Here is a 13,775-nt window from a genome sequence, read left to right on the forward strand (position 1 = left end):
GCTGCTTGGCCTGCTGTGTTCATCCAGCTCTACACCTTGTTATCTCCGAATACAGAACTACATTTGTTTACCAATACAGTCTTCCCAATTTCCTAGCCAGCAATAATACATACCAACAACTAAAATCACCTTTCTTCCACTGTTTCCTGCAACATGCAGTAAAGTCACCATAGGCCCAGAGAACCATAGGGCTAGTCCCTCATTAGAGAGAGGCGGCTGGTGGTGGTTTAATCTGAGGGTTACCACGCCTCAGGCAAGGGGAGAGGTTGAGAAGGAGACTCCCACATGGTAATCTACAACAATCCTATTAATGAGTCACAAGGCAGCAAACTTCCCCTGGATGAAAGAGGTTGGAGGTAGGTGAATAATCTCCTGAAGTGACATGAAAATGAAAGATTGTGTGAAGATTGTATCTATTCTTCAATTAGTTCATTCAAACACCAATCATTCTAGTAGAGCCTAAAGGAGGTGACAGCCTAGTGGTATTATCAATGGAGTGTTAATCCAGAGAACCAGGTTCTGGATTTTTTTTTTCTATTCATTTGTGGGATGTGGGCATCACTGTCTGGACCAGCATTTCTTGCCCATCTCTAGCTGCCCTTGAGAAGGTGGGGATGAGCTGCCTTCTTGAACTGGTGCAGTCCACCTGCTGCAGGTTGACCCACAATGCCATTCGGGAGGGAATTCCAGGATTTTGACCCAGCGACAGTGAAGGAACTTCTTTTTAATTCATTCAGGGGATGAGGGCATCGCTGACCAAGCAGTATTTATTGCCCATCCCTAATTGCCCAGAGAGCAGTTAGGAGTCAATCACATTGCTGTGGGTCTGGAGTCACATGTAGGCCAGACCAGGTAAGGATGGCAGTTTCCTTCCCTAAAGGACATTAATGAACCAGATGGGTTTTTCCTAACAATCAGCAATGGATTCACGGTCATCATTAGACTCTTAATTCCAGATATTTATTGAATTCAAATTCCACCATCTGTAGTGGTAGGATTCAAATTGGCACCAAATCCACAAGCATCCACTCCCTCCACCACCGACACTCAGTAGCAGCAGTGTGTACCATCTACAAGACACACTGCAGAAATTCAACAAAGATCCTCAGACAGCACCTTCCAAACCGACGACCACTTCCATCTAGAAGGACAAAGGCAGCAAATACATGGGAACACCAGCCCTGGCAAGTTCCCTCCAAACCACTCACCATCCTGACTTGGAAATATATCACCAAATAGGGGAGGCAATGGTCTAGTGGCATAATCGCTGGACTGTTAGTCCAGAGACCCACGTAATGTTCTGGGGACCCGGGTTTGAATCCTGCCATGGCAGGATAATAAAATCAATAAAAGTCTGGACTAAGAGTCTAATGATGACCATTACTAATTGTTGGGGAAAACCCACTGATGTCCTTTAGGGAAGGAAACTGCCATCCTTAGCTGGTCTGATCTATATGTGACTCCAGACCCACAACAATGTTGTTGACTCTTAAATGACCTCTGGGCAATTAGGGAAGAGAAATATGAGTTAATGTTTCAGGTCTCATGACCTTTCCTCAGAACTGATGGTAGCTGGGAAAATATCAGTTTATATGCAGAAGATAGAGTGGGAGGAGGGGCTCAGGTGTAAACGATAGGCAGGGATAGAGCCCAATGAAAGAGAAGAGCAGTTGGACAGTCCAACCAACATTTTTCCATCTACCATCAGTCCTGAGGAAAAGTTGCCAGACCCAAAGCATTAACTCTGATTTCTCTTCATTGATGCTGCCAAACCTTCTGAGCTTTTCCAGCAACTTTTGTTTCCCTTCCTGATTTACAGCATCTGCAGTTCTTTCGGTTTTTATTGTGGGCAACTAGGGATGGGCAATAAATGCTGGCCTGGCCAGTGACGCCCTCACCCTATGAATGATTTTTTTAAAATAGCAAGACAATTACTCACTGTCTAGTGCTGAGACCATCCTTTTACAGTTGGATTCCCAGAGCTCATGTCTTATGGATTAAATTTTGGATCTAAAACCTCAGCACATTGTCTGCTAAACTCTCCTTTAAAATAAATGCTTGTACCATTTGGGGAAACACCAAAACCCATATTGCAATTCCAGCTGCTAGCTAAAGCTGGAGGGTTTAACAAACATCAGCAACTTTCTCAGGTAGTTGTGAAGTAAGTTTGGGAAAGTTCAAAGAACTCCAAGCCGATTGAGACGAGCCTCCGGTTTGCCTGAGGTTTGTAAATTCTGACAACATTTCTTTCTGGTTGTTAGTCAGAGCAGCTATCGAACGAGCTGTCTGCTGAGCGCAGTGCAAACCAGAAGAACGAGAGTGCTCGCCAGCAACTCGAGAGGCAGAACAAGGAGCTGAAGGCCAAGCTGCAAGAAATGGAAGGGACCGTCAAGTCCAAGTTCAAATCAACCATAACCGCCCTGGAGTCAAAGATTGCCCAGTTGGAAGAACAACTGGAGGCTGAAGTAAAGTAAGAGCAAATCCACAGTTGTCTTTACGTACTTGCAGGTGCTGAACTACCTTTTGTGTATTTTGTAGCAATGACCAGAAATGATGAATCCAAAATGGTCTAACATGTTGATGCTGTGGCTTTAAGATATCTCAGATTGCCCTTAGATTGTCACGACAAGCATTAAGGCTTTCATAGTGAAGGATCGTCAGTACAAATATCCATCAGGTCATTAATATATTGGATTTACTCTCTCTCAATGAGAGTATCCTCTGGGATTAAGACAATTTTGCAGTCTGTGATATGATTGTGGTGTAGTGGTAGTTTCCCCGCCTCTGGGGCAAGGAGGCCTGGATTCAAGTCCCATCTCTGACCAGGTTGATTAGAAACCCACATTATGTTTATTAGTTACCATTTGGGGAGGTGATAGTCTAGTGGTATTATCGCTGAAATATTAATCCAGAGACCCAGATAATGACCTGGGGACCTGCTTTGAATCCTGCCACAGCAGATGGTGGAATTTGAATGTAATTTTAAAACATGATGACTGTGAATCCATTGTCAATTGTTGGAAAAAATCCATCTTGTTCACTAATGACCTTTAGGGAAGGAAACTGCCATCCTTACCTCGTCTGGCCTACGTGTAACTCCAGACCCACAGCAATGTGGTTGGCCCTTAATTGCATTCTGGGCAATTAGGGATGGGCAATAAATGTTGCCCAGCCAGTGATACCCTCATCCTGAGAGTGAATAAAAGGATATTATGAGACACAGTATCACTTAGGTGTTTCTGGTTCCTGTATGTTGCACTTATCTGCAAACTACCTGCAAAGAAAGATTACAACTGCAACACAGTATTCCAGGTGGACTATAAATATCAAGTCCAGTAGTTCACTGAGCAGCTCTGATTTGGCAACTGTGTGAATTTTCACAAACTGTTTTGGCTTTGGTTTATGGTTTGTGTGTTTAAGCATTATGGGATTAAGTCATCTGCTTCCCTGTGTATTTTTCTCACAGATCTCTATCTCTACAGATTGTCCACATGAATAGCCTGTTTTAATAAGACTTTAAATTGGTATTAGGACTAAATAGCAGGTTATGTTTTGGAATCCTGATGTAATTAATGTGGATACAGTTCTGTCAAAAACCAGACAGATTGATCCACTGAAACTGATACAGGACTTATCACTGAAACTGATCACTAGGATGATGTTTAAATGATCAGTTTCATGCGTTACTTTTTAGGGAAAAACAAGCAACCACCAAGGCAACTCGCCGTACAGAGAAGAAACTGAAAGAGATCCTGTTGCAGTTGGAAGATGAGAGAAGACATGGAGAGCAGTATAAAGAACAGGTAGACCTTTGAACTCTCAGAGAGAGAGAGAGAGAAAGAAAAGACTTGCACATATACCACCCAGTCCCTGGCCTTTGAATACCATCGATACAGGCAGAACAGTGTCTTTCTTGTGAAGGGACTAAAGATTGATATCAGAACTGTAGATTAGCAAATTTGCAAATGATCAAACAAGTTTCATTTGTATTGAAGTTAGGAACATTTCCAAAGACAGAAGCACTGTTACAGTGAGCGATTTCAATAACTATATTTCCTGACCTTTCTTGTATAAGACTTAACAATATTAGATATTGCCAGCTATTGGGCCAGTGAAGGTTCATTAGGATGATCCCTGGTATGGAGGGGTTGTCTTATGAGCAAAGACCAAACAGGTGGGACTGTATTCACTGGAGTTTAGAAGATTGAGAGGTGGTCTCATTAAAACGTACGGGATTCTTAAAGGACAAAAATAGAAATTGCTGGGAAAGCTCAGCAGGTCTGGCAGCATCTGTGGAGACAAAATAGAGTTAACGTTTCAGGTCCAGTGACCCTCCTTCAGAACTAATTGTAGCTCGAAAAATGTTGCTTTTATGCAGAAGATAGGGTTTGGGGGAGGGGTTAAGGAGAAAATGATGGGTGGAGATGGAGCCCAAAGACAGAGATGTTGGCCACGGAACACCCAGTCTAAGGGCCCAAACACAGTGCTTTACCTGCACTTCACCCAGTCTAGTCGACTGCATTTGCTGCTCACAATGTGGTCCCCTCTACATTGGAGAAATGAAGGTGACCACTTCACAAACACCTACATTTTATCCTCAAAAAAGACCCTGAGCTTCCTGTTGCCTGTCACTTTAACACATCACCCTGTTCCCTGGCCAACTTCTCTATCTCAGGAACAAAAACAGAAGTTGCTGGAAAAGCTCAGCAGGTCTGGCAGCATCTGTGAAGTAAAAAATCAGAGTTAACGTTTCGGGTTCGATGACCTTTCCTCCGAATTTGCTGCAGTGCTCCAGCGAAGCTCAGTGCAAGCTGGAAGAACAACACTTCATTTTCCACTTGGACTCAATATCGAGTTCAGTAATTTTAGGGCTTGAGGCACCTTCTCCAATGTCCTTACCCCAACCCCTATACAACACTTTGTTATCACATAGTCTGCTATCACACAATACACATTGTTAGCTACTAACAGTCTCCATTAGCAATCATTCATTCTCCCAGACTGATCATTATCCAATCCTTTGTCTGTCCAACTGTTCTTCTCTCTCTTTGGGCTCTATCCCTGTCGATCATACCTCAGTGAGCATCACAGATATTAAATACACGGAACACATGGAGCTCATAGGATCATACGATACAGGACAGGACCTTTTGACTCGATCCTGTCCCAAAAAAGTTGCTGAATTTGTATGATTGATACATATTAAACTAAATCTAGACTTGTCCAATCTACTATAGGTAAATTCTTAATGATGGGACAAGTCTTAATTTCTGCAAATAGCCCCTCTGGAACTGAAAGTGAACCTATAAAAATGTGGACTATCATTCCTTTAGATTTTAGTTATTGTTGAATATTTTAAGAAAACAAAAAACTCAAATAATACTTTTTCTTACTTAATCTTTCAGCCTTTTTTTTCCTTAATCTCTTAATCTTTCCTTCCCTGTATTTCCCTTTCTGTACTTACAGAGTCATACAGCCGGAACAGATCCTTCAGTCCAACCAGTCCATGCTGACCACATCCTCAAACTAAACCAGTCCCACTTACCTGGGTTTGGCCCATATCCCTCTAAACCTTTCCTTTTCATGCCCTTATCTAAACGTCTTTTAAACATTGTAACTATCCCTGCATCCACCACTTCCTCTGGCAGCTCATTCCACACATGAACCACTCTCTGTAAAATGGTTGTGCCTCGTGTCCTTTTTAAAACTTTCTCCTCTCACTTTAAAAATATGCCTACTAGTTTTGAACTTCCTCACTCACCTTATAATTTTATAAATCTCAGTAATGTCACCCCTCAAACCCCTGTGCTCCAGTGAAAAAAGTCCCAGCCTATCCAACCTCTCCTTATAACTCAAACTCTCCATTCCTGGTAATATCCCTTGATTTCACATTAGGCTCAATATTCCAACCAACGCTTACTGTTCAGGCTCTCCACTGCTCATTAATGATTCTGATTGGGTTAAAGAGGTATGCAGTTGCCTGACCTGGTAGAGATCTCCTGTGGAGGATGAGGTACCATTTTTGGCTTTCCAGTTTACAGCAAATCTGAGTGCAGCACTCCCAAGGACAGTCAGTGGAGAAATTATGCAAGTGTAACAAATGGCTGGTAACGGCTCACATGCCTCAGAGTCAAATCTAGCCCATACATATCTCCGATGTAATTTACTTACCTGTCCGAAAGGAATGATCACAACTTTTAAGAAGTATTTAGATGATCACTTGAAGTGCCATAACATACAAGGCTACAGACTAAGTGCTGCCAAATGGGAATATGGGAATAGACAGGTCCTTGATGACCAGCACAAACATGATGGGCCAAAGGGCCTCTTACTATGCTGTAAAACTCTATGACTCTCCTCTAAATAATGTTTTCCCAAGAATATATGTGTCGCTGTGAGAGTGCAGTGATTTGAACCAGGTGGATCTTATTGACTCTGTGATCCTTGATTGGGGCTGTTAAGCAGGGCCAATTAGGGAGTCCTGGCTGACAGATATAAACAGGAGTGTTAGAGAGCCTCCTCATTTCTAGGGATTGACTCCAAGCTGGCTAGCCACAGTCAGTGTACTATGCATGTGTAAATAAAGGGTGACTTGGTGATAGGATACCAGCCTCAGTGCAGTTATTTCAGTGAGAAAGATATGTGTTTGCAAGGTTGCTGCAGTAACATGTAAAATATATTAACGCACACGTTATTTTTGACACTGAAGGCCGAGAAAAGTAATTCGCGAATGAAGCAACTGAAGCGGCAGCTGGAAGAGGCTGAGGAGGAATCTCAGAGAATCAATGCCGCCCGGCGCAAACTCCAGCGAGAGCTGGAAGAGGCCACGGAGACAAATGAAGCCATGAGCCGTGAATGTAACACACTGAAGAACAAACTCAGGTAAATGAAACAGCCCAGCCAATCTCCCAAAGGGGGAATCGAGTTGTGAGGGTCTCCGCCTACTAGCCTCTCCACAGTATGGGAATTTCCCCATGTTGCTTGCTAGCTGAGACTTTATGTTTGATGGGATGTGGGTGTTACTGGCTGGGACAGGGCTTCTGGCTCATCCCTAACCTCCATGCAACTGAATGGCTTGCTGGAGGCCAATATCAGGGCACAGTTAAGAATCGACCCCATTGCTATGATTCTCTCCGTTTGCATTTGGTGGGGACAGAGAAACAGAAAGCAATTTACCAGTCCTCATTATTATCCCATGATCCATGCTGCAAATTCCAGGATTAGGCTAAGGACAGATCAGCAGGAGAAAAAGGACATGTGTCCATAATGCCAGCAATTGCCCAGTCCTAGTTGCCTCTGTATGGGGTAATGGTGAGTCTTACCACTTATTCAATTGAGCAGCTTGTCAGGACATTTCAGGGGTCATTAGGATCAACTGACAGTGTAGACCCGAGTTACACATAGACCCAGTAAATGGATAAATCCCATTCCCAGGGACATTGGTGACCTGGTTAACTTTTTATGACGATACATTGCCTTTAATGGCCTGTTTATTGGCTTTTACACTTTTTTTTTCTGCAGTACTACTTCTAAACCTTGATAGATTAGTTGAATTGGATTTCATAACTAGCTACTCTGTATTTGAACCCTCTGGATCTTTCATACTAGTCACAGAACCATCACATTTGCAGATATTCAAAAATTGTTGGCCTGAAGAAAACCTCAAAGCCCAGTGTAATACAAGCATAAACTCTACGTGATCTCATTACAACATTTTAAAAGACATTTGGACAGGGACATGAATAGGAACGGTTTACGGGGATATGGGCCAAACACAGGCAAGTGGGACTAGTTCAGTTTCGGAAACCTGGTCAGCATAGACGAGTTAGACCATACTGTATGACTCCGTAACATTTCAGACTGAGTTCATTAAATATCACTGTGTATATTACCAATAGCTAAAGAACTGTACCATAACATAGAATAGATTTTCCAATAGTTTTTTTCCCCCCTCGATCGATTGCTATCTGCAAGATTTCACTTCGTAAGAGTCAGAGCGTTCTGTTTGTAGACCTCTGCTCAACATATGCTCGCTCTGATTATTCTTTGTATTGAGAGTCATTTTATAATAGGAATGATTTGTAACCGTGAGGGAAATCTTGTCTTTATTACAGAAGTGCACATGAACCTGCTCAGTGAATGCCCAGGTACAAATCCTCAGCTACGCAACTTTTAGTATTGCTCAAACTTCCAGCTCTTTTCCTCCTTAAGTACTGACACGAGGTTTCTGAAAACTCTGAAGGCTGAAGACAAATATCAGAATTAAAACAAAAGAAACAAGTGATGTAAAGACAGAAGAGCCACAGGATGTGATTTATATGCAACTTAGTAGATAGTGAGGGCTTAGGGAGATATAAATCTTATCTCATGGCTCTTCATCCTACATTCTCTTTATACCACATGTTAGATAAAACAGGAAACAAATTGTAACAATTCATGGACAGATGGTGCTGAATTTCAAATTGTTCCTGGTATGTTCACTCCTAACTATTTTCTCCAACTCTGTGAAATACATTCCATGGAAATAATATTACATGTGGTATAAGTAAATGGAACAGAAGTTCTAATAGATACAGAATAAAGAGCTTAACACTTAATATTGCTGTGCACATGCAGCAGAATGTGCAATTTCTATATGTACTCAAGGCTGTCACTAACAATTTGTGCTTCATTTGACAAGACCCTGACACTGCCGAATCCTCAAAGATTTGTGAATCTTATTGTAGCCTTGATTGTTTGTTTTTTCCCTTACCCCTCCCTCCTCAGACCTCACCCACATTTTGTTCACAGCTCACCTGCAATGGAGAGTTGGGAGCACGCACAGCTGTAGGCAAAGTGAGAATTCTGAGAAGTGAAGATCACCCAGTGGACCGTTTCGACTCCTTTATTTTATCACATGTAGGATTGGGGGAAACTAGCCACAAGTCAAACCATCTCCTCACGATCCCATAGCACAATGGGCCACAAATCATTGTTGGAAATCATTGTAAAGTACAGTTATATGATCTTTTACTACATCAGCAGTCACTAAGGCATTTCTAAAAGCAAAACTCTGCGGCAGTTAAGGGGTCAACCCGGTCTGCTTTATTAATTCCATGCTATGGAGCTGTTTTACTTCCAGAAGCCCTTTGAGGATGGTATGAATAATCAATTTAGCAGTTTCCACCAGATTACTTTTTTTAATAAAAAGTATATCTTTCATTCTGCATAAATTCAATAAAAATGAGACATTGATTAAAAAGTTGATAGAGATGGATATTTTACAATTTATTCTCATCACTTCGTCCTCAAAGGGTTAATGAAACAGACATACAATAGGAAGCATGGCTATGGCATATTCACAAAAGATATTGTTATTTAAGGGTACGTACTGGCTGCAAACAAACTTGTGGAGTTTGCTTAAACTGAATAACTGAGAATTTTGATATTAGCAGTATATTTTATGCCCGTTTTAAGCTTATCAACTGTTCACAACAGATCAGAGCTATGAAGTAATTAGTGCCCAGTTTATTTTCACACCGAAGCACAATTGAGGCACACTCACTGATGCTGTTTTATCTAACTCCACTTATTTGTAGAATTAAATTGCTTGAATAGACGTATAGACGATGCATTTATTAGATTTTAAAAATATCCAGAAATAGCCCTACCTAGCCATTAGTACCCCAAGCATGTGTAGTCTCAAAGCACATCTATTTGCATGTTTTGAAGCCATGATAGTAATTTGTCATAGGGTAATCACTGCAGTCTTCCCACGTTTTGGCTGACAATCTGACTGGTCATGGTTTCCACATTGATGGCAAAGGCTAGAGATTTCAATCAAAAATAGAAGGTCTATCTCACCCACAATCTGTGTGTTGGACATGCAACAAAAAAGTAGTAGCTAGTTTCATGAAGAGATCACTAAGATTAACATTGTTGCTGTCAGGGCCTGACTTCTAAACTACAATCCTTCATTACAAAAACAAAGTTGCTGGAAAAGCTCAGCAGATCTGGCAGCATCTGTGAAGGAGAAAACAGTTAACGTTTCGGGTCCAGTGACCCTTCCTCAGAACTCAAACTCACAACCAAGTTCTGAGGAAGGGTCACTGGAGCTGAAACGTTAACTATTTTCTCCTTCACAGATGCTGCCAGACCTGCTGAGCTTTTCCAGCAACTTTGTTTTTGTTCCTGATTTACAGCATCCGCAGTTCTTTCGGTTTTTAGCCTTCATTACAAGGTTTCTTTAATCATAAAATGCTGCATCATTTAAAGAGAATTCACACAAATGTCACAATCTATCTACCTAAATTTTACAATCGTGCACAGGCACTTTTTTAGTTGTGGAAGGCTGGAAGGTAGTTAATCTGAAATCATTCCTTGTTAGTATCGTTTAAACCAGCAGACACCTTTCTCATAGTTGAGAATCTCAAGTAGTTGAAGACCTACATCCATCTAGCGCAGCATTGGCTGTTGATGATTTGCGCACTTCTTTACATTAAAAGTCGATAGAGAGTTGTTTGCAGGGGTCATCAAGTTTTGACTTTTGCTGCTTGCTAACATGCTGCATCCCTTGGTGTAGACGGGGAAACGAGCCGATGTTGAGTGGAACACGGAGATCTGGTGGCAGACGCGGAGTAATCGATAACACCTCACTGGAGAACTCTGATGAAGATGCTGGAGGACGAGATGCAGACTTCAATGGTACAAAATCTAATGAGTAACGACAGAATAATTACGGTATAGATAAGGGGGGAAAGTGATTTGAAAAACATTCAAAAAAAGTCACACTCTTACGTTACTAACAGGGCACTTTTTTTCCATTTATAAGGTTACTTGTTCACGATTTTAAAAAATTACTTTCACGTGCATGTGGGCGAAACTATTTTATTTTACTAAATATTTTACATGTATCAGTTTCAAAAAATATGCTAGCATTTAAAATATATTGTAAAAATGAAATGTTAAAATATGTAACCCTTACGTGCACTGCCTGGATGGGTTAGGATTTTAAAATGGTATTTTGTTGCGAAACCATAAATGAAATAGCACCAAAAATATAAAAGTTCACTCTTCCCTTCCCAAGAGGATTTGGTCCTATTGAGTAGTGCGATGTAATCAGAGATGTGTGGTGCTCTTTGTGTTTTCATAGGAAGAGCCAAGTACATTACTGTACCATTTACAACACATTGACAATACACCAGACAACTGCGACACCAGTCACATCATTCCATACAATTGCTTTATTCAGCCACATGAACTACTGGAGTTGAAAATAAACTATTGTTTGCAGTAACATATTCATACCATGCTAAACTTAGTCCGCAAAGAGTTTCTGAAATTGTTTATGATCCACTATCACAAATAAAGGAATTTGTATCACAATTTCAAGCCTTATTTTTATTTTTGCAAATGCACATCTGTATTTGCAGGTTTTCTTCAGATAGCTATCATCGGCACAGAGTAATAAGTCAGAATCGTCAGAATGTAAGTTCATAGGAACTTGGTATCTCAACTCAAGCAGTTCTTGAGACACAAGAAAGCACACTGCCTGCATGATGCCCTGGGTTGGATTCAGCCAAGCTCAACCTAATCAAGTGCTTTTCCTTTCTGCCAACTGAGAGTCATCAATCCAGCCAATCTCACTCAGAATGAGAGAGAGCAAAAAGACAAAAATATGCTGGAAATCACAGTGGGTCAGTCAGCAGCCATGGAGAGGGGGTAAGCTAATGTTTCGAGTCTAGATGTGATTTCCAGCATTTTTTTTTGTCTTCAGTATCTGATTCCAGCATCTGCAGTAATTTGCTCCTACCTGGAGAGAGCAAAACACTGACCCGAAATTTCATACTAAGCTGGTACTTGGATAATCTCACATAGGTCACAGCACAAGCCAATGTAGTGAGTGTGTATGCCACAGTGAATGGGAAGCTGGAATTTCTGGATTTCCTCACATTGTACAGAATAAGGACTGGGACAGCTAGAGATACTGTTAAAAAACCTGCTCAGACCTATTATGTCTGGGGCTTGTGGGACCTGAACCTGGACCTTCAGGCCCAGAATCATGGACATTGCCACTGCATCACAAAAGCTCCACAGAAATATTTGTAATCAACCATAGACATGTTACGATGCACCTCGGGCAGAGGTGGGACTTGAACTTCTAGACCAGAGCAGGAATACTACCACAAGATCCCTATTCCACAGCTATAGAACTGGACAGAATGCCACAAGGCAGCAATACTTGCTGGTGTAGGTACTTTGAAACATCCATACACAGATACGTAAAAAATAAATGCAGCAAGGATCAGTTAGTTGGCCAGATGGCTTACATTACAGAGTGAAAACAACAATGTGGGTTCAACTCCTGCTCCAGCTGAGGTTACCACAAAGGACTCTCCTTCTCAACTTCTCCCCTTGTCCAAGGCAAGGTGACTCTCAGATTAAACCACCACAAGTCCTCTGTCTCTAATGAGAGAGCAGGCCCATGGTCTGGTAGGACTATGGTAACTTCACTTCCTTTTACATGAATATAATTACGCTTTGGCTGCAAAAATAATTTTGGCTGTCACTTTATGGACTTCATTGCTCCAACTATTGCAGAACAACAGGAGAGATAAATGCTTCTGCTGTTCTCCCAGTCTGAGTATTTAAAAGTGATTGCATTTTTAACAGCACAGGAAGAGGCCATTCAGCCCATTGTATCCACATGGCCATCCAACATCCAACATTCCAGCATTCGGCCCATTGCCTTCAATGCCGTGGCATTTCAAATGCTCGTGTGAATAATTCTTAAATGTTTTAAGAATTTCTGCCTCAACCACACTTTCAAGCAGTGATGTTCAGATACTTTAAATCTTCTGGGTGAAAATAGTCTTCCTTAAATTCACTCAAACTCCTGCTCCTCACATTCAAACTGTATCCCCCGGTTAGTTACCCCTTGAATAAGGGGAAACATTTTTCCCTGTCACTCCTTTATTCATTCATGGGATGAATGTGTCACTAGCTAGGCAGCATTTATTGCCCATCCCTAATTGCCCAGAGGGCAGTTCAGAGTCAATCACATTGCTGTGGGTCTGGAGTCACATGTAGGCCAGATCAGGTGAGGATGGCAGTTTCCTTCCCTAAAGGGGATTAGTGAACCAGATGGATTTTTCCCAATAATCAACAATGGATTCATGGTCATCATTAGACTCTTAATTCCAGATAATTAATGAATTCAAATTCCACCATCTGCCATGGCAAGATTTGAACCTGGATCCCCAGAACATTACGTGGGTCTCTGGATTAACAGTCCACTGATCATACCATTAGGCCATCGCCTCCCCTCATGGCCCCTCAGAACTTTGTACACCTCAATCAGGCCCTCATATCAGAGCTGATGAAGTCACCAAGACTCGAAACATTAGCTTGCTTTCTCTCCACAGATGCTACCTGACCCGCTGTGATTTCCAGCAGTTTTTGTTTTCAATATTAGAATGTACCTGTTACTATATAGATTCAGAGTTTGAATTTTAAGATTGTGTCAGTGTTATAGATAATAAGAATGAGATATAACAGAAACAGGGACTTGGATTTGCTTCACTTTCCAACTCCATGAATAAATGAGGTGGAGAGTAAACTCTTCACTGACTGTTTGGAACATTGGTCACATTGCAGGGTTTCGGAGATAAAAAAAGAACGGTGAGAAGTTTATTACAATGTTGTCCTTTAAAACAGCGGCCTTGGTGGATTATTTTAAAGAATATGGTTGCCCAAACTGAAAAGTGTGAAGAGATAGTAGGAACTGCAGATGCTGG

The 13,775-nt window shown here is 41.5% G+C and overlaps 1 protein-coding gene across 1 annotated transcript in view; it reads left to right on the top strand.

The window, feature by feature from the left end:
• LOC109916081 (myosin-11-like) overlaps positions 1 to 11,364 on the top strand; it is a 139,653-nt gene extending 128,289 nt beyond the window's left edge. Inside the window, exons 35-38 of the mRNA XM_048609663.1 lie at positions 2,262 to 2,470; positions 3,695 to 3,803; positions 6,710 to 6,882; positions 10,562 to 11,364. Coding sequence (XP_048465620.1) covers positions 2,262 to 2,470; positions 3,695 to 3,803; positions 6,710 to 6,882; positions 10,562 to 10,703 — 633 coding nt within the window. The 3' untranslated portion in view covers positions 10,704 to 11,364. The remainder of the gene's footprint in view (positions 1 to 2,261; positions 2,471 to 3,694; positions 3,804 to 6,709; positions 6,883 to 10,561) is intronic.
• Positions 11,365 to 13,775: the final 2,411 nt, after the last annotated feature.

This window comes from Rhincodon typus, chromosome 21, assembly GCF_021869965.1.
Source record: "Rhincodon typus isolate 14 chromosome 21, sRhiTyp1.1, whole genome shotgun sequence".
Classification (NCBI taxonomy): domain Eukaryota; kingdom Metazoa; phylum Chordata; class Chondrichthyes; order Orectolobiformes; family Rhincodontidae; genus Rhincodon; species Rhincodon typus.